The 19,701-nt window shown below is 54.6% G+C and overlaps 4 protein-coding genes across 5 annotated transcripts in view; 1 reads left to right on the top strand and 3 right to left on the bottom strand.

Moving 5' to 3' along the window:
• Window positions 1-806: 806 nt before the first annotated feature.
• LOC446084 (nicotinate phosphoribosyltransferase) lies at window positions 807-5,420 on the bottom strand. The gene is given in 11 exon segments (NM_001032700.1): window positions 807-1,314; window positions 1,467-1,708; window positions 1,852-2,061; window positions 2,928-3,044; window positions 3,178-3,296; window positions 3,428-3,530; window positions 3,601-3,681; window positions 3,847-3,931; window positions 3,996-4,133; window positions 4,356-4,552; window positions 5,332-5,420. Coding segments are annotated over 11 exon segments (1,671 nt in total). The 5' UTR covers window positions 5,386-5,420; the 3' UTR covers window positions 807-989.
• A 5,618-nt stretch (window positions 5,421-11,038) lies between these two features.
• On the top strand, window positions 11,039-16,896 carry LOC115247210 (uncharacterized). Of its 2 annotated transcripts, none has more exons than XM_029828183.1 (4): window positions 11,039-11,159; window positions 15,346-15,484; window positions 15,579-15,697; window positions 15,812-16,896. In XM_029828183.1, the coding sequence occupies exons 2-4, from the start codon at window positions 15,402-15,404 to the stop codon at window positions 16,474-16,476; spliced, it is 867 nt and encodes a 288-aa protein (XP_029684043.1). In that variant the 5' UTR covers window positions 11,039-11,159; window positions 15,346-15,401; the 3' UTR covers window positions 16,477-16,896. The 2 variants fall into 2 exon arrangements, with proteins under 2 accessions (XP_029684043.1, XP_029684042.1); XM_029828182.1 differs by lacking the exon at window positions 11,039-11,159 and adding an exon at window positions 13,970-14,958.
• Window positions 11,603-13,726, bottom strand: LOC115247211 (UPF0598 protein C8orf82 homolog). Its single transcript, XM_029828184.1, is given in 5 exon segments — window positions 11,603-11,735; window positions 11,797-11,962; window positions 11,964-12,241; window positions 13,127-13,175; window positions 13,243-13,726. Coding segments are annotated over 4 exon segments (651 nt in total). The 5' UTR covers window positions 13,402-13,726; the 3' UTR covers window positions 11,603-11,735; window position 11,797.
• Window positions 16,897-17,078: 182 nt separating the features above from the next.
• LOC115247209 (PH domain leucine-rich repeat-containing protein phosphatase 1-like) overlaps window positions 17,079-19,701 on the bottom strand; it is a 13,852-nt gene continuing 11,229 nt past the window's right edge. The window contains 5 exon segments of the mRNA XM_029828180.1: window positions 17,079-18,632; window positions 18,707-18,944; window positions 19,015-19,209; window positions 19,408-19,524; window positions 19,610-19,701. The exon segment at window positions 19,610-19,701 is cut by the window's right edge and continues 39 nt beyond it. Of these exon segments, the coding sequence (XP_029684040.1) occupies window positions 17,508-18,632; window positions 18,707-18,944; window positions 19,015-19,209; window positions 19,408-19,524; window positions 19,610-19,701 (1,767 nt within the window). The 3' untranslated portion in view covers window positions 17,079-17,507.

Raw genomic sequence — 19,701 nt, 5'->3', positions numbered from 1 at the left:
CGGAACTTCTCAACCTCGCGCACCAACTCAGGCTCCTTTCCCACCAGAGAGGTGACATTCCATGTCCCTAGAGCCAGTTTGTGCAGCCGGGAATCAGACCGCCAAGGTCCCTGCCTCCGGCTGCTACCCAAAACACAATGCACCCGACCCCCTTGGCCCCTCCTGCAGGTGGTGAGCCCACGGGAAGGTGGACACACACACTCTCACACACACACACACACACACACACACACACACTCTCACACACACAGGCCAGAACATAGGATGGACGCCAAACCGCATCAGCGAACTAAACGTCCGTTTAGCGCCACCGTGTGGAGATTTAACGCCGTGTTGGCAGAGAAGAAGTGAAAATAGCTGCGACTCCGTTAAGAGGCCGTTGTTTTCATTAAGGCTCCGTATTAATGAGGAGCTAATCAAGCACATCCCATACGTCATCGTATTCATCATCCTTCACTGGCGTTATCGGGTTTCCTGTCACATGGAAGTGGGAGCCTCCCAAAACTTCCTGCATCACAGGATTTAGGAGCTCCTGGTGTGTGTGTGAGTGTGTGTGGGTGTGTGTGGGTGTGTGTGTGTTTGTGAGAGTGTGTGTGTGTGTGTGAGTGTGTGAGAGTGTGTGTGTGTGTGTGTGTGTGAGAGAGTGTGAGAGTGAGTGTGTGTGTGTGAGTGAGTGTGTGAGAGTGAGTGTGTGTGTGAGTGTGTGGGTGTGTGTGTGTGTGAGTGTGTGGGTGTGTGTGTGTGTGTGTGAGTGTGTGAGAGTGTGTGAGTGATCCTCATGCTCAGTAGCTCTTTAGCCTCCAGGTTTTTCTGATTAAAGGCTCAATTCCTCAAAACCTCAAAGCTCTGAGGGCCATTGAAGGTGTTGGGCTTTGGCCCCACCTGTAACCTCGACACAGAGGTGTGTGTGTATGTGCACGGCCGTGCACTGCTGAGTGGCTGGAGCTCACCTGCCCCGTCACCAGGTGATGCTTAAAACTCCCTTTACGCTAACCTGAGCTACCTGAGCTACCTGAGGCCGCCTCACCAGCCGTGTGGTCGACCACCAGGAACCACGAGGGTTTGTCAGATGTTGTGTGGAGCTGAGCCAGAACTGGCCGGTCGGTGCTGGAACACCAGGAACATGAGGTTCTGGGCGGCGTGGGCCCGGTCCCGGCACGGCCCGCCTGCTCATACTCACTCTCTCCTTCGCTTTTGTCGGGGTTTCGGCTCCACACGAGGAGCCGCGTGTCAGGCTTGATCTGGAAGGTTCTCCTCTCCGGCCGCTGGGACTTCTTCTGGTAGAAGACGGTCATGACCGTCCCCATCTCCAGGCTGTGGAGGGTGTGGGGACTGGCCTGGGCCCAGCCCGGCACCCTGGAGGCTGTGATGGGGCCAGCAGCAGCTGCCTCCTCTGCGCAGCCATTGGAGCAGCTACTGGACCTGGCTGCACGCATCCTCACTGCATAGGTCCCAGGAGGGCTCACGGAGACCTGGTTCCGGTGCAAGATGATCTGACCAAGTCCCCTTTACACGCGACCTGTGTGCGCGGACGGCGACATGGTCCGGAGCTGCTTCTGTCGGCGCTCGTTTCCAGATGCGTCTGGCAGCTCACCAGCGGAATGCAGACGGTCAGATCTGGACTCGGGGATCCAGCATTTATCCGTCCCCCTTCGAGTCCTTCAGGCGGCACAAAACAGCTCCGATCCCGCGGTTCCGTGGGCCGCGGCTGGGCCGGTCAGCGCGACGTGGCTGCCCCAATAGAACCGAGTCAAGACGCCGAGTTATGCAACAGTGTGCGGGACAAAAACCCGCTGGTGGGTGCGCGCAGGGCGGCGGAAAAGCAGGAGTGGCGCCGGCGGAAAGGCGCACGGAGCGGCCGCGGCGAGAAGCGTGTGCGCCCCCGTCCACCGAACCATTCTGCTCTGGCGTCACGCACTCCTCCCGGACCCGGGCCACATTGCACCGCCGCTGGGACACCGTCGGGGGCCGGTTCAGTCCTCCGGCCCAGCGGCGGAGTTCGGAGGGGAAACTAAGGGAAGAGAGCGGAAAAGCGCGATCCAATGTTGTTTTCTTCAGAATCTGGGGGAGGATGAGGGGGAGGAGGCGTGATGGACGGCAGAGGACAGAGCGACCCCTGCAGGCCTCCGGCAGACCTGCAGCCCGAGGACACGGGTCAGAAGGGTCCGGGTCCGGGTCCGAGACAACGAATAATTATGCTTGATTGTAAAGTAATAGTTTTACACACATGCAGACAAAAAGAAACAGATGCCGGTCAGAATCTGGCCCGCGTAAAAGTGTACGGTCAAAAGTTCATTTATTTGTTGCTTTAAATTAGAAGAAAATCACCACTTTGGTCCAGCCAAGTAAGAACTGTTGGACAGTTATTTCTGTTTAATGACGTTCACATCAAAATGTTGACACAATGAAAAAGCCTCGTTAGGAAGTTTCTTCTAATCTGGGATAATCTGGGATTGACAAATGTTATTATTAGTAATTCAAAACCTTCAGAAAACCTCGTGTATTAGTACTAGGATGAATTTACAGGTTAAAATATTAGTCTTTACACATCAATATTTCGCTGTAGTTCTTCTACTCCTGGATCCGATCAGGACCGATCCGTGTGGCCACGCCCTGATCCGGCCCGTGTTCCCGGACACACGCCTGCTCGCCCACGGATCCGTGGACGCTCTCTCACCACTAGTTGCCTATGAGGACGTTGTTGCAGTTTGCTGTGTGAAACTCTGTCAGCAGCTCCTGAAGCGTTGGTGACAGCGCCACCTGGTGGAGGAAGGGAGCGAGGCAGCGGCTCAGCTTCAGATATGAGGGTCTCATCCACAGATGAGTGAGAAGATGTTTTCTTTACACTTGTTCCAAACTCCTAATGAGTCTCCTTATTCTAACAACGTGTGTCCTTTAAGAATGTGCATGTGGGCCTCTGTGTGCACGTGAATCACCGTGTACGAGTCTGGCTCCTGCAGCCTCTGGTGCCGAGGGTGGAGGGTCTTGAGAGCGGTCTGGACCTCCGTTCTGGTCTCTGTGGCGCTGCACAGACGGGCTGTGACCTGCAACCATGAGGAGATGAAGTCACCGCACAGCAGGAACCTTCTGGTGACGTCCATCTACTCCTCAGGAGGAAAGAGGCTCAACAGAAGAGCCTGACTGGCTAAACTTTCTCCAGGGAGGTTTCGTCCTCACCTGTCCATCAACAAAGACTTCCTGCCGCAGACGGTGAACCTGCGCCGGGGTGACGGAGACGGAGGAGCGATCGGAGCACAGAGGGAAGCAGCTCAGAGGGACTCCAGGTTCTGGAGGAGCTTCCACAGCCAAACACAGGAGGTCCAGGAAAGGTCGCCCTGTGTGTGTCTTTCACATTTTAGTCAAGCCAACGTTTCTTTCTTCAATCTGGTGCAGCTGAAACTGAGAAGCAGAGAGGAGGAATTCCCACCATCAGTGTCCATCAGGCGGTACACCTGCTTCCTCCCGGGAACGGTGCTCTTTTCCGGATCCTCGCTGATCTTCATCCGGGGCCTCCCCCTCACCTCCACCAGCTGGGTCACACAAACACGCCAGGACATCAGTGGACCAGCCGGGAATGTCTGAGCACGGTTCACGTCTTACCTTGTAAACGCAACCCAGCGACGGCTGAGTCGTACAGGTGACCAGGTGAGTTCCGACTCCGACAACGTCAATCTGGTTCTCCTGAGGCACCAAACATGAGCAGAAAACCAAACAACCTGCTGACTGGTCCATTTCAGCACGGTGTTGAACTCCAGCTTAGTCTCTTGTCAACATTTGTAAGTGTAAAGGGACCGAACTCACAGCAACATTTCTAGTGTCTACAGGCCACGCCCACAGTCACCTCACCTTCAGGCTGAGCTCCGTCAAGCTTTTCTCTGAGATGTTATTCGTCCCGACGATGATCAACGAATCAAAGGCAGGGACGGAGAAACTGCAAAGGAGGAAGCATGAAACCCACCACAGTCGGACTAGAGATGCTGACACGCCCCACTCACTGCTCGCTGCAGCGTCTGAAGACCTGGCGGACATCCACCGACAGGCTGCAGAGGTCACCGCTGTCCAAACGCACCCCCACAGGCCTGTAGCCCAGTTCACAGAGAGCCAGAGCCACCGCGCAGAAGTTCAACAGACCGCTGCTGAAACGCACACACAGACGACCCAATGAAACTGGTCAAGGATGAAACGGCAGCAATGAAATAGGCCTTAACACGGGTGCTTCTGGGATGGTGGGTGATGTCCGGTGGTGACACCTGCTGGTTGAAATAGTTACTGCATCAAAGTCTGAACTCAAAATGCTGTGAATGTCAGATGTGAAACCACTGGTGAAAGATGTGACCTGTGATGTGACTAGTTACCATCCTACGCTGTAGCTGTCAATCACAGACAGGAAGTTTTGGGGGTAGGCGATGGCGTAAGACAAGAATGCCGCCAATTCACCCTCGTGGATCCTCCTGGATTCCACCCTGAGGAGCTCACATGCACGGATTAACCAACCCTTCGTCAAGGCGATAAAGTCGACTGGGTCAGAGTCCCCGTTCGCAGCCACCAGAGTCTGAGATGAAACAATAAATGGGACACAACAATGTCCCTGAGTGCATCAGCAGTGAACCGTTCAACCACAGAACTGTTCTCATCACTTTTCTACCAAAACTGCTTCTTTCTGTTGCTCATCAGGCTTCCTGTGGCAGGGGCTCGTTAGTGGGCGTGGCCATAGGCAAGAGTATGGGAGTGGGCGTGGCCATAGAAGAGTATGGGAGTGGGCGTGGCCATAGGCAAGAGTATGGGAGTGGGCGTGGCCATAGGCAAGAGTATGGGAGTGGGCGTGGTCATAGGGAAGATTATAGGAGTGGGCGTGGCCATAGGCAAGAGTATGGGCGTGGGCGTGGTCATAGGCAAGAGTATGGGAGTGGGTGTGGCCATAGACACGCGTATGGGAGTGGGTGTGGGCAGGAGCTCGTTGGTGGGCGTGGCCATAGGCAAGAGTATGGGAGTGGGCGTGACCATAGGCAAGAGAATGGGAGTGGGCGTGGCAGGGGCTCGTTAGTGGGCGTGGCCATGGGCAAGAGAATGGGAGTGGGCAAGGGTGTGCGCAGAGGTGTGGTCATGGGTTTGGGCAGAGGTGTGGTCATGGGTTTGGGCAGGGTAGTGGGAGTAGGCGTGTCCACGGGTGTGGGTCTGGTCGAGGGTGCGGCCGTAGGTGTATCGGCGACAAACGCAGAGGAAGAGCAACGTTCCACACAATTACAATTGGAGACAGTTTCAATGCAGAGCAGCTTAAGTTCAGTTGGAAACCATTTATGTGGACATTCAGTGATCCAGAAGTCTACACACCTGTGGCCACACCTCCTCCAGGCAGGTAAAGGAAGTGACATATGAATGCGCCATTGTCCCTGTGACTGGGATCCCGAACAGGAAACCAGCCTGGACGTTACTGGTGAGGTCAAAGCCTGAAAGGAAGATTCCACTGGTGGTGAGTGAGTGTGTGAGAGTGTGTGAGTGTGAGAGTGTGTGAGAGAGTGAGAGAGAGTGTGAGTGTGTGAGAGAGAGTGTGTGAGTGAAAGAGAGTGAGGGTGAGAGTGTGTGAGAGTGTGTGAGAGTGTGTGAGAGAGTGAGAGAGTGTGTGAGAGTGTGTGAGAGAGTGTGTGAGTGAGAGAGAGTGTGTGAGAGTGTGTGAGTGAGAGAGAGTGTGAGAGTGTGTGAGAGAGTGTGTGTGTGAGAGTGAGTGAGAGAGAGAGAGAGTGAGTGAGTGTGTGTGAGAGAGTGTGAGAGAGTGAGAGTGAGTGAGAGTGTGTGAGTGAGTGAGTGAGTGAGAGTGTGAGTGTGTGAGTGTGAGAGAGTGTGAGAGAGTGTGAGAGAGAGTGAGAGAGAGTGAGAGTGTGTGTGAGTGAGAGAGTGTGTGAGAGAGTGTGTGTGTGTGAGAGAGAGTGTGTGTGTGTGTGTGTGTGTGTGAGTGAGTGAGAGAGAGAGTGTGAGAGAGAGTGTGTGCGTGACAGAGTGAGTGAGAGTGTGAGAGAGTGTGTGTGAGTGAGTGAGAGAGTGAATGTGTGAGAGAGTGTGTGAGAGTGAGTGTGTGTGAGAGTGTGTGAGTGAGTGAGAGTGTGACAGTGTGAGAGAGAGTGTGAGAGAGTGTGTGTGTGAGTGTGAGAGAGTGAGAGAGAGTGTGTGAGAGAGTGTGAGAGAGTGAGAGAGAGTGTGAGAGTGAGGGAGAGTGTGAGAGTGTGAGAGTGTGTGAGAGTGTGTGAGAGTGTGAGAGAGTGTGTGAGTGTGAGAGAGTGTGTGAGAGTGTGTGAGTGTGAGAGAGTGTGTGAGTGAGAGAGAGTGTGAGAGTGTGTGAGAGAGTGTGTGTGTGAGAGTGAGTGAGAGAGAGAGAGAGTGAGTGTGTGTGAGAGTGTGAGAGAGTGAGAGTGTGAGAGAGTGAGAGTGTGAGAGAGTGTGTGAGTGAGTGAGTGAGAGTGTGTGAGTGAGTGAGAGTGTGTGAGAGAGAGTGTGTGTGTGAGAGAGTGTGTGTGTGTGAGAGTGAGAGAGAGTGTGTGTGTGAGAGAGAGTGTGTGTGTGAGAGAGAGTGTGTGTGTGTGTGTGTGTGAGAGAGAGAGTGTGAGAGAGTGTGTGTGTGTGTGACAGAGTGAGTGAGAGTGTGAGAGAGTGTGTGTGAGTGAGTGAGAGAGAGTGAGTGTGTGAGAGAGTGTGTGAGAGTGAGTGTGTGTGAGTGAGTGAGAGTGTGTGAGAGTGTGACAGTGTGAGAGAGAGTGTGAGAGTGTGTGTGAGTGAGAGAGTGTGTGTGTGAGAGAGAGTGTGTGTGTGTGTGTGTGTGAGTGAGAGAGAGAGTGTGAGAGAGTGTGTGTGTGTGACAGAGTGAGTGAGAGTGTGTGTGAGTGAGTGAGAGAGAGTGAATGTGTGAGAGAGTGTGTGAGAGTGAGTGTGTGTGAGTGAGTGAGAGTGTGTGAGTGAGTGAGAGTGTGACAGTGTGAGAGAGAGTGTGAGAGAGTGTGTGTGTGAGAGAGAGAGAGTGTGTGTGTGTGTGTGTGTGAGTGAGTGAGAGAGAGAGTGTGTGTGAGTGTGAGGGGCTGCACCCTCAGATGTGACCCGTGGTGCTGCAGCAGTCGTTACCTCCGATGTAGGTGTACCGGGAGGCGGTGAGCCCCCCGTCCGGCCCCTGAGCCCTCCTCAGGCCCATCTCCAGCAGCTTCCTCTCTGGACCAGCGGCCACACGGAAGCGAGCGGCGTTGCTACAGACCAGACTGCAGGAAGACCAACAGTCACCTCCCATGAAACCACCTTTCAAAGCTGTTCCCTCAGTACGTGAGGAACAGCCCCGAGCAGAAACTGGCTCAGGCTTTAAGAGCAGCAGCAATCAGAGAGATCCCAAAGATGCTGATTTGGTTTGGTTCAAAGGGCAAAGCTTGAGGTTCCCTGTGGTGCTGCATGCGAGCAGGGTTGAGCTCCTCGGTGAGCTGTGCTGGTCCTGGCTGCAGCGCTGCCTCCACTGGAGAAAAGGGCTCCTTGCTAACAGAAGCTCTCCACGTGTGTTCCTCTTAGTAAAGAGCCAATTAGAACGGTGGAGCGCCACTGAGCTCCACGATGGCCACACGGGATCGAATCAGTCAGAGCAGATGGTTAAGACAGTGCTGAACGCAAGCTAGTTAGCATGTTGCTAGTTAGCATGTTGCTAGTTAGCATGACGCTAGTTAGCATGTCGCTAGTTAGCATGTCGCTAGTTAGCATGTTGCTAGTTAGCATGTTGCTAGTTAGCATGTTGCTAGTTAGCATGTTGCTAGTTAGCATGACGCTAGTTAGCATGTTGCTAGTTAGCATGTCGCTAGTTAGCATGTTACCAGCAGCTGTGCACTCGGCTAAGCTAGAGAATCAGTGCATTTCCTGAGTTTGTCACCTGGCATAGTTGACCAGACACAGTAGACTGGTCTCCACCAGTTGAACCACAGCCAAAGGACCCTCCACCTCCATCAGGGGCACCTGCAGAAGTTGGACATGCAGCACAAGTTACTGTCTCCCACCCTAAAGCAACTGTCAGCGTGTGACCTTTGACCTTCAGCCCTTCAACTCACCCGGGCAAACACCACGCTGCCCTCGGGGACAGAGCGCACCGTGACTTTGGAGCAGTCCAGCTGTAGCAGAACCTGGAAGAAGGCGGGGTCGGTGGTGGGGGGCATGACGGAGCGCAGGAACTCCACATCTGGATCCACAAAGAGAAGTTAGCCGGGCTCCTTCAGCCACCCAGCAACCGCATCTGAAGGGTTCGACCTGCACCTGAACAGGCTGCAGGGACTAGAACAGGCTGCAGGGACTAGAACAGGCTGCAGGGACTAGAACAGGCTTCAGGGACTAGAACAGGCTGCAGGGACTAGAACAGGCTTCAGGGACTAGAACAGGCTTCAGGGACTAGAACAGGCTGCAGGGACTAGAACAGGCTGCAGGGACTAGAACAGGCTTCTGGGACTAGAACAGGCTGCAGGGACTAGAACAGGCTTCAGGGACTAGAACAGGCTACAGGGACTAGAACAGGCTTCAGGGACTAGAACAGGCTACAGGGACTAGAACAGGCTTCAGGGACTAGAACAGGCTACAGGGACTAGAACAGGCTTCAGGGACTAGAACAGGCTACAGGGACTAGAACAGGCTTCAGGGACTAGAACAGGCTGCAGGGACTAGAACAGGCTTCAGGGACTAGAACAGGCTTCAGGGACTAGAACAGGCTGCAGGGACTAGAACAGGCTTCAGGGACCAGAACCTTAACTGGATCTTTTGAACCCGTTCAGCGACCTTTGGGTATGAACTTAAACATTAAACTGAAACGTGAGGCGGCTCGGCTTCTCTGAGCGCTGCAGCAACGCCGGGAGCAGCAGAGGGTCGAGGAGAAGCCCTCAACCCTCAGCCCTAACCCTCAACCCTAACCCTAACCCTAACCCTCAGCCCTAACCCTCAACCCTAACCCTAACCCTAACCCTCAGCCCTAACCCTCAACCCTAACCCTAACCCTCAACCCTAACCCTCAACCCTAACCCTCAGCCCTAACCCTCAGCCCTAACCCTCAGCCCTAACCCTCAGCCCTAACCCTAACCCTCAGCCCTAACCCTAACCCTCAACCTAACCCTCAGCCCTAACCCTAACCCTCAGCCCTAACCCTCAACCCTAACCCTCAACCCTAACCCTCAGCCCTAACCCTCAACCCTAACCCTCAGCCTTCAACCCTCAGCCCTAACCCTCAACCCTAACCCTAACCCTAACCTCAGCCCTAACCCTCAACCCTAAACCCTCAGCCCTAACCCTCAACCCTCAACCCTAACCCTCAACCCTAACCCTCAGCCCTAACCCTCAGCCCTAACCCTCAGCCCTAACCCTCAACCCTAACCCTCAACCCTAACCCTCAGCCCTAACCCTCAACCCTAACCCTCAGCCCTAACCTCAACCCTAACCCTAACCCTCAGCCCTAACCCTCAACCCTAACCCTCAGCCCTAACCCTCAGCCCTAACCCTCAGCCCTAACCCTAACCCTCAGCCCTAACCCTCAGCCCTAACCCTCAACCCTAACCCTAACCCTCAACCCTAACCCTCAACCCTAACCCTCAACCCTAACCCTCAGCCCTAACCCTCAACCCTAACCCTCAACCCTAACCCTCAGCCCTAACCCTCAACCCTAACCCTAACCCTAACCCTCAGCCCTAACCCTCAACCCTAACCCTAACCCTCAACCCTAACCTCACCCCTACCCTCTAACCCTAACCCTCAACCCTAACCCTCAGCCCTAACCCTCAGCCCTAACCCTCAACCCTAACCCTCAGCCCTAACCCTCAACCCTAACCCTAACCCTCAGCCCTAACCCTCAGCCCTAACCCTCAGCCCTAACCCTCAGCCCTAACCCTCAACCCTAACCCTCAGCCCTAACCCTCAACCCAAACCCTCAACCCCTAACCCTCAGCCCTAACCCTCAACCCTAACCCTCAGCCCTAACCCTCAACCCTCAACCCTAACCCTCAACCCTCAACCTAACCCCTCAGCCCTCAACCCTAACCCTCAACCCTAACCCCTCAACCCTCAGCCCTAACCCTCAACCCTCAACCCTAACCCTCAACCCTAACCTCAACCCTCAACCCTAACCTCAGCCCTAACCCTCAACCCTAACCCTCAACCCTAACCCTCAACCCTCAACCCTAACCCTAACCCTCCGCCCTAACCCTCAACCCTACCCTAACCCTCAACCCTCAAACCCTAACCCTCAACCCTAACCCTCAGCCCTAACCCTCAACCCTCAACCCTAACCTCACCCTTAACCCTCAACCCTAACCCTCAACCCTCAACCCTCAAACCCTAACCCTCAGCCCTAACCCTCAGCCCTAACCCTCAGCCCTAACCCTCAACCCTCAACCCTCAGCCCTAACCCTCAGCCCTAACCCTCAGCCCTAACCCTCAACCCTAACCCTCAGCCCTAACCCTCAGCCCTAACCCTCAGCCCTAACCCTCAACCCTCAACCCTCAGCCCTAACCCTCAGCCCTAACCCTCAGCCCTAACCCTAACCCCTAACCCTCAGCCCTAACCCTCAGCCCTAACCCTCAACCCTCACGTGGAAAAGCTCTGTCGGAATTTCTGCTGTCGCGGCCGCTCGGGGGCGCGCTCTGCTGTTGGCAACATGAAGGAATCAGAAACTAATTCGAGCTGAATTCAACAAAGTCGGGAGCAGCAGCGCTGCGGAACTCCTGCAGATCATAAAGCTCAAGCGAGCTCCTCACCGTCCTCCCCGAAGCGGAAACTCCGCAGGAACCGCAGACAGTCGTTCAGCCCGGCGAACAGCGTGAAGGCGCCGCCGAACGGGTTCTCCCTGAAGAAGAGCTCGAACACGGCGGTCTCCTGGTCCCGGCCAGCTCGCCAGTAAGCGTACGCCATCGTGAACTGGTACAAGTCGGTCAGGAGCGGAGGGACCCGGTCCCGGAACGAGCGCTCCGTCGGCTGACATGTGTTTGTGGAGGTCGCTGCCATGTTCTTCAGCAACTGCAGCGTCCGGCACTTGGAGTCACCCTGCCGAGTACGAGACCGTTCACACAGTGTAACGTCCCACAACCGGTCCAGGGAGGCGTGTGCGTGTGCGTGTGCGTGTGCGCGACGCCCGAGGGAGAAACGCTCTGCTTTTGCAGAAATGCTGTAAAATGTATGTGTACACACACACATATATATATATCCATATGTGTCCATTATGTATAGATATATGTCCATTGTGTGTTGATATATGTCCCTATATATGGATATATGGCTATATGTCCCTATATATGTCAATTATATATGGCTATATGTCCGTATGTATGAATATATGTCCATTATATATGGATACATGTCCCTATGTATGGATATGTCCCTATATATGGCTATATGTCCCTATGTATGGATATGTCAATTATATATGGCTATATGTCCATATATATGGATATATGTCAATTATATATGGATATATGTCCCTATATATGGATATATGTCCATTATGTATGGATATATGTTCCTGTGTATGGATATACGTACACAGATATACATACAATCAGCAGAAAGTAAAGTTCCCCCAAAGTTTCACTCTTTTTTTCCTTTATTAACCCCCCCCCCCCCCCCCCCCTCCCCCCCGTCCTGCTGAAGGGAGGTTTTCCTGCCTCTGCTGCTGGGTGGGGGTCAGGCCCTGGATGTGGATTAGCTGATTGGCTATTAGCATGTCGGTTAGCATTGATCTGAGGGTGGGGGGGTCATTGCTCCGGGCCCCAGCTGGGGGGGGGGGTCATTGCTCCGGGCCCCAGCTGGGGGGGGTCATTGAGAGGAGAACCGCTCGGACAGCTCGTTGGTCAGTCGGTGTCTCTGTCCCCCCCACTGAAAGTGTGTGGGTTGCTCCGTTTCTGCGCCCCCATCGTAAGCAAAGGATGGGCTGAGCTCGATGGCCAGAGCTGATCTGACCAGGCCGACCCCCCCCCCTCTGCTCCGAGCAGGGGTGGTACACGCGCCCGCTGATGGGATGCATGAACAGCGCCTCTGGCCGGAAGGCGACGGCGAGCTTCTCTGCCCCCCCGCAGTAGGACAGCAGCGCCGGGTCTCCAGACTGGCCCGGCAGCAGGTGGGTGAAGACCACAGGACGATCGTCACAGCGCAGGAAGTTCCTCTCCCTGCCGCACAGGGACAAGTAGGGGAAGTCCTCCTGGTACCGGCCGCTCCGATTGGACCGCAGCCGATGGAAGAAGAACACCAGGAACTGTTTGTCTGGAGCGAAGCACAGATGAACACAGGCCTGTAGAAGCCCGACCCTGTAGAACCCTGCAGAACCCCGTAGAAGCCCGACCCTGTAGAACCCTGCAGAACCCCGTAGAAGCCCGACCCTGTAGAACCCCGAGCCTGTAGAACCCTGTAGTACCCCAACCCTGTAGAACCCTGCAGAACCCCGTAGAAGCCCGACCCTGTAGAATCCCGACCCTGTAGAACCCTGTAGTACCCCGACCCTGTAGAACCCTGTAGTACCCCTACCCTGTAGAACCCTGTAGTACCCCGACCCTGTAGAACCTTAACCCTGTAGTACCCCGACCCTGTAGAACCCTGTAGTACCCCTACCCTGTAGAACCCTGTAGTACCCCGACCCTGTAGAACCTTAACCCTGTAGAACCCCGACCCTGTAGAACCCTGTAGAACCCCGACCCTGTAGAACCCTGTAGAACCCCGACCCTGTAGAACCCTGTAGTACCCCGACCCTGTAGAACCCTGACCCTGTAGAACCCCGACCCTGTAGAACCCTGTAGAACCCCGACCCTGTAGAACCCTGTAGAACCCTGACCCTGTAGAACCCTGTAGAATCCCGACCCTGTAGAACCCTGACCCTGTAGAACCCCGACCCTGTAGAACCCTGTAGAACCCCGACCCTGTAGAACCCTGTAGAACCCTGACCCTGTAGAACCCTGTAGAATCCCGACCCTGTAGAACCCTGACCCTGTAGAATCCCGACCCTGTAGAACCCCGACCCTGTAGAACCCTGTAGTACCCCGACCCTGTAGAACCCTGACCCTGTAGAACCCCGACCCATCAGTCTGATAATCTGGCCATGATCAGGAGCTATATTTTCACGACATTTACAAAGCCCGAAGGTAAAATAATCACCTTTGAAACAGGTGACAAAGTTCTTCACCTTGGTGTCGTCGAGGAAAAGCTAGAAGGAGACCAAAGATCGGCGTCAGGGCCACGAGCAAGAAAGAGAGCTTTTGCGTGTTCCCCACCTGTCCCTGGTGGTCCAGGTAGTAAAAGTACTCCCGGATGCGCGGCTCCGGACTTTGGCCCTGGACGTACTGAGCGGCTGTTCTGGACCCGGCGGAGCAGCGCAGAACCCACAACCGCAGCGCAAACATGGTCCGACAGGAGCAGCAGACGGCGAACATTCGCCCCGACACCGACCCGCCTCCGTCCGTGCGTCGCAAAACAACGAGCCTTAATCGACTCTTTACTCTGAAACAACCCGGAAGAACTTAACTGTTACAACGGTTTCCGGGTTCTGATTACCGCCCCCTACTGGTCGCTCGGTGGTATCGCTGTCCACGGGCAGCAATTTCTAACCACTGTAAAACAAAAACTGATCTAAAGACATCAAGAAATGGTCTTTACAACGAGTCACGAGTGATTTTTATTATTATGTGACAGCCCGCATGTGTCTGTTGCTCTTTCTGTTAGTAAAATAACTCAAAAAGAACAGATTTTATTTAACTCTTCAGTAGATATTGATAATGGGCCAGGAAGAGCTCAATTTCCAAACATCACCATCATATGTAGTGTAAATATACTACACTACATAGGTAGTGTAAATATACTACACTACATCGGTCTGCGAGTGCTTTTGTTTAGATTACTGTATGGGGGGGGGGGGACCTGCAACTCTAGTAGTTGATACCTAGATTAATATCAATACTTGAACCGTAAATATTTAATCCTGACATTGGTTATAAAAACACAGTTTTTAGATGCGTTTCTTACATGTATAGATAGTAAAATCTAGTAAACAGAAAACATACAGGCGTGTTTGGCAATGACTAGTTAATGAGTCGTGGTAAATTCCTCGTATGGCACCAAACAGTAAAGGCGATCCTCATTTTATTTCCGACCATGTTTATGTGATTCCAACACTAACCTGATGGGGCGGCAGAGTACACCCAACTGAACACAACCAGAAATAAAGTAAACGAAGAAGAAGAAGACTTCCGGTGGACAGGTGCTTAGACGCGCTCACCTACGTTTTAACAGACGCTACATAACAACATTACTCAACTACACCCACAAAACGTGTTGTTTTCGCCAATATTCCTTAGTTTGGTTCAATAAAACTGTCCAACTTTCCATTGTCCATTATGGCTGGTAAATAATTTCTGTCCAGTGTCATAAAGCACTTTTGTAGCCTGTAACAGTAAGAAACGCATTTTTAGTGGTTTTGGAAGAGGAGACCAACCTGAAACCGACCCCTACCTGAAACCGACCCCAACCTGAAACCGACTCCTACCTGAAACCGACCCCAACCTGAAACCGACTCCTACCTGAAACCGACCCCAACCTGAAACCGACCCCTACCTGAAACCGACTCCTACCTGAAACCGACCCCAACCTGAAACCGACTCCTACCTGAAACCGACTCCTACCTGAAACCGACCCCAACCTGAAACCGACTCCTACCTGAAACCGACCCCAACCTGAAACCGACCCCTACCTGAAACCGACTCCTACCTGAAACCGACCCCAACCTGAAACCGACTCCTACCTGAAACCGACTCCTACCTGAAACCGATTCCAACCTGAAACCGACTCCTACCTGGAGCCGCAGCTTCCTCCGCCTCCTTCGGCTCGGGTGGAGTCATTTTGGACCTGCACTCCCGACACCATCCACGAAGCCATTTAAGGCTCCAACAATGGCTTAATGTAACTTAATATTTGGTTTCGGTCACCGACAAACAGTGAGTTGAACTTTAGACTTTTTAGACGGAAGACGTTTTCGTGTTTGTTTTCAACAGTGACGGATTGCAGGACTGCTTTTATGTTTCAGTGATTGTGCTGCACTTCCAGGTTTTTAAATGGAAAGTTCACTACAAGTTAAACGTCTTATTCTAATTCCAGCCATCAGTGGTCAGCAGTTCTTTAGCTGGGCGACCATCCTAGCTAGTTAGCATTGTGCTTCTATAAGCTACAAAAGACGATCTTTGTCTTTGTCGCCCAGTTGGAATCAACAAATTTGTGTTTCAGTTTTAATGGCTTTATTCGTGAGATAGGCACGTTTTCGGCTTGTTTGTCAATGTTACCTGTTAACATTTAATCGTCCTCTTCCGCGTTCACCTGTTCAACAGGCGTTCTATCAACCGGAAGCTACCTTTGAAGTTTGAACTCGCCGCTTCCGGCAGTTATGAGCCAACCCCACCGTTCAAACCGGGGGAACCGGGAGAGGAACGGAGAGCACCGACGCTCCAGGGAGCCGTCCCCGGACAGGTGTGCTGCTGTTTCTGACACCCAGGCAATATTGGTGTGTTTGAGCACTTTACTGGCTCTTTTCAGCTTTTTGGTCTATTTGACACATGTGCAGGTCTTCCTCTCGACCCCCGTACTTCCCCCGAGAAGCAGACTTGCCCCCCAGACATGTGCGGGACGCCCGTCAAGCGGAGCACCAGGGCTCTAAATGTACTAACATCTGCTCCAGGAGAGGTGAGTCGCGCCCCAACCCGTGATCGGCGCCGCTGGACGGACTGGTTCTGAGGCGTTCAGGCACCTCTGCCGATCCCCCACCTGTTGCTCATCACGACTTCTTTCCTGGTGCAGGCATCGTGTTGATCTGCGCTGTCCTGACCAACAGCCTGGTCCTCATCTGTGTGGTCGCGGCCCAGTTGGTGACGTCGGGCCTGTCCTCAGCCGCTGGGCTCGGCGGCTTTGACATCAACTCCAACTTTAACCTGCAGGGCACCGAGCTGCAGCAGGCCCGGGACCTGGACATGCAGTACAGCCAGATGAGGGCGCCGGGCATCTATGGCGGCATCACCTTCAGCCTCACACTGGGGGTGGTGTCCCTGCTCTTCGTGGTGGCTGGGAACAAACCCCCCCAGCTGATGTCCTGGAAGCTTCTGTTGGGGGCGCTGGTGTTCCAGGCGGCGGGGGCGGTGGCGTATGTGGCGGCCGTGGGGCTCTACCTGCACTTCGTCATCGGGGTCAACGCCACAGACGTGTGTAAGCAGCGCGAGAGGATCTACGCACGCAACGGGTACACCTGGATGACCTGTGATGTCAGCGGGGCGGACGCAGCCGTGGCGCTGTTCGGGCTCATCACGGCCATCCTGTACGGCGTCGGGGTCGTTCTGACGGTCCAGACCATCCGGCGAGTGAAGCGTCATCACCAGGAGCGTAAACGCAGAGAGGCGGACAAACAGCGAGGCCGAGGCCGAGGCCGGCCACAGAGCGCCCCCCTGAGGGCAGAGACCACCTCGGTGTGAAGGAGGGTGGGACGCAGGTCCGGTGCCGTAGCGCTGCAGCACCAGAGGGACGGAAACGGAGCCGCGCTTCCTGGCAGGAACAGGACACCTCTGTTCCTTAGCTTTTATTGCTGTCTGATCAATAGTTTTTGGGATCACATTGCCTCAAAGTTAAGACATAAAACGTTTTGACTTCAGTCTTGATTTCCTGTTCTGACCATGAGGTGAATGAGTGAACGAATGGATGAATGAATGGTGAACAGAGGCACCCTGCAGCCTCTGAGGAATCTGTCGTGAGTTCTCCTTAAATTTCCTGTTTTCCTACTTCAGGTGGTCTTGTGAGATTGTCGCCTCGTGCAAGGATTCAAGTTTGTATTTTTAACAGCGTGAATGCTTAGTTTGTGTTTTTGTATTTTTGAATTAAAACCGATTCTGAGTTATTACGGATTCTACCAGTGGCCTGTAGGGGCGCAACACCCGCAATACATCTTCTCTGCTGTCTTGCCAACGATGACGTCATTACGGCTCATATGGCTCATTTTGTAGCTTATGAGACAGAAACGAATGAGGTGTGAGAAGAGTGGAATCTGCAGGTGTAAACAAGCACCAGATGAGTCGGCACGTCTGAAAAGGCTGATTTATTAAACCAAAGTTGTTCTCTTGTGAGATTCGGTGTGACGCGGTTCTAAGAACATTCTCGCCGTCATTGGCCACGCCCACATCAGTCACCTGCAATAATGCTCTTTTCTCTCAGAGAATATTAGTACGCTTGACTGTGAGCAGGTCACCTGAACACATTCAACAGTAACAGACAGGAAGCCCGACGGTCCACGAGTCCCATGAAACAAAACTGGATAAAAAGCAAAAAGTGCTTCAAAATAAAGACGTCAGAATCAGAAACAGTGTGAGGCTTTACTCAACTTAAGGTTTTATAAAAAATTGCATTGTGTCTCAAAGGGGCATAAAATAAAGTAGAAAAGTAAAGTCAGCAGCATCCTGACTGAAACGCCAGATGCCCAGAGGGGGCGGGGCTACAGCGGCGTGGGGCGGGGCTACAGCGGCGTGACGCAGTAGCTGTTGCTTTGCTGATTGTGCATTTGAATCTGTTCGTGCTGCTGCTGCTGGATGATCTGCCGCACCTCCTCCTCCAGCTCCGGCGGGATGATGAGCTGGTCCTCGGGGTCTGGCTGGGCGGGGGCACTAAAGTACCCCCCCTGTTTCCTGGCAGGAGCGTCGGCTGCCTCCTCGATCAGGTCCTGGTTCCGTCCTTGGCACGCCACAGAGCCGTTTGCTCGAGCCCTGCGGCCCAGACTCCCCGACTGCACCTCCCTCCTGAGGGTGGGGGAGGAGGGCAGAACAGGGGAGGGAGACGGTGATGGGGAGGGCAGGAAAGGGGGGTGCCCAGGGAGAGCGCTGGCAGCAGGGGGTGGGACTGAAGTCAGAGGGGCGCCGCCGTCATGGCGCTGCAGACAGTGGACGTCGGCCTCCACCTCCACACGGCTGCCGTTAGAGAAGACGCCGAGGATGGGCTCCTCGTCCTCGCTGTCGGCGCCATTGTCCGACAGCGCTCCGGAGAACTGCCTCTGGAAGGTTCCACCCCTGCAGCCGGGTCTCCGTGCGCCGGCCCGCCCCAGCGGAGCCGGCTGGGGCGGGGCCTCTGGATGTGAGGGCGGCTCCTCTGAGGATGCTGTCGATCCCACCTCGCTGCTCATCTCTGACAGACTGACCTCGCTGCTCAGCTCGCTCGCCGTCCCCGTCCCCGTCCCCGAGGAGGCTGTTGGCAGAGCAAGCCCCTCCCCCGCTGGGAAGGGGTGCGCGCTGCTGTGCGTGGCCAGGCCCGGGCTGGGCGGAGGGGGCGGAGGCTCGCAGAAGCAGCAGCAGTCTTGGGTGATGCTGAGCTGGACGACCACGGCGCTCAGGCTGTCGGAGCAGCCGTAGCTCTGAGCCAGCGTCACCAGCTTCTTGGCAGCGGCGAGAGCGTCCGGAACGTTCCTGACCGCCTCCACCGCCTCATCGGGGGACAAGAAGTCCCACAAGCCCCGGCTGCCCAGAAGGAAGAACTCATCCTGTGGCATGAGCGTCACTGTGCAAACGTGAGGTCTCGGGGTGACGGACGGGCTCAGGAAGCTGTAGCCCATGATCCCGATGGAGCCGGTCACGCCGCCCACTTTGTTGTCCTGAAGAGGGAACAGAGAACTTTCAGACAGCTGATGGTCTGGACGCGGTGGTGCAGCAGGACGGTCACGGTCACCTCGGTGATGACGGCGTTGTGCTGCCGGACTCTCCGGTACGCCGCCTCGTCCTCCACCGTCTGCGTGACCGACAGCAGCACGGCTTTGCCGTCGCGGCACAGGACGGCCCGGCACCAGCCCACGTTGGCGGCCTTCAGGGTGAAGCAGCCGCCGTGCTCACTGGGCGCCACGGGGTCGTGTCTGATGTGGCAGAGAGCTGCTGAAGCGCCCATCCTCTGACCCGCCGTGCCCAGTTTCCTGTCAGAGAGCCGCCCAACAACGTGCGGTCAGAATTCTGACGACTCCCGACCCAGACTGGACCACGTACCTTTGCATAGTGAGGAAAGTGTTGGTCATGTAGTCCTCCTGCCTCTGGTTCCTGTGAAGCTCCTCTGCCAACACATCCCCCATGGTGCACTGCAACAGGTTGGGAACCTCCACATTCTTGTCCCCATCAAAGACACCGTACAGAGCTTCACGGATGCCGCAGAAGCTGTCGAGGGCCAGAGCAGCTACGCACAGCCTGGGCAGCAGAACACCAGTGGTTAGGAAACACCGCTCACTTGAAATTAGGGATGGAACGCAAAAGTCTGTCATTAGAACTTGAGGTGAACCCTTTTGAACCTCAGACCGAGGAAGGGCAGCTTTAGAGTCACCATCCGTCAAACGGAACTAATGACTGAGGTCTGCAGAACCTGAGGAGAGCAGAGACAGGACTGACTTGTTCTTCACCCCGGAGGCTTCAGTGTAGCCGTGGCTCCAGACGGCAGGAGCGCCGTGACGCTCGTTCACGTACGGAGCTGAAGGTGACGGATCCACCCTGAAACATCTGATGTTACTGGAGAGACAGTGAAGAGAACAACGCGTCACCCAGCTGCTTCAGAGAGAAGTGGTCTGTGCTGCAGTGTGGTTCTGGTCCATACTTCAGGAGCTCCAGACTCTTGTGGTCCAGGATGAGGCGAGGGTTCCCGGTGAGGTCCAGCTCCTGCAGCTTTGGAGGAAGCGTCTCCGGCAG

The sequence above is a fragment of the Takifugu rubripes genome, chromosome 20, assembly GCF_901000725.2.
Source record: "Takifugu rubripes chromosome 20, fTakRub1.2, whole genome shotgun sequence".
Lineage (NCBI taxonomy): Eukaryota > Metazoa > Chordata > Actinopteri > Tetraodontiformes > Tetraodontidae > Takifugu > Takifugu rubripes.
This window is presented reverse-complemented; position numbering and strand designations above follow the sequence as displayed.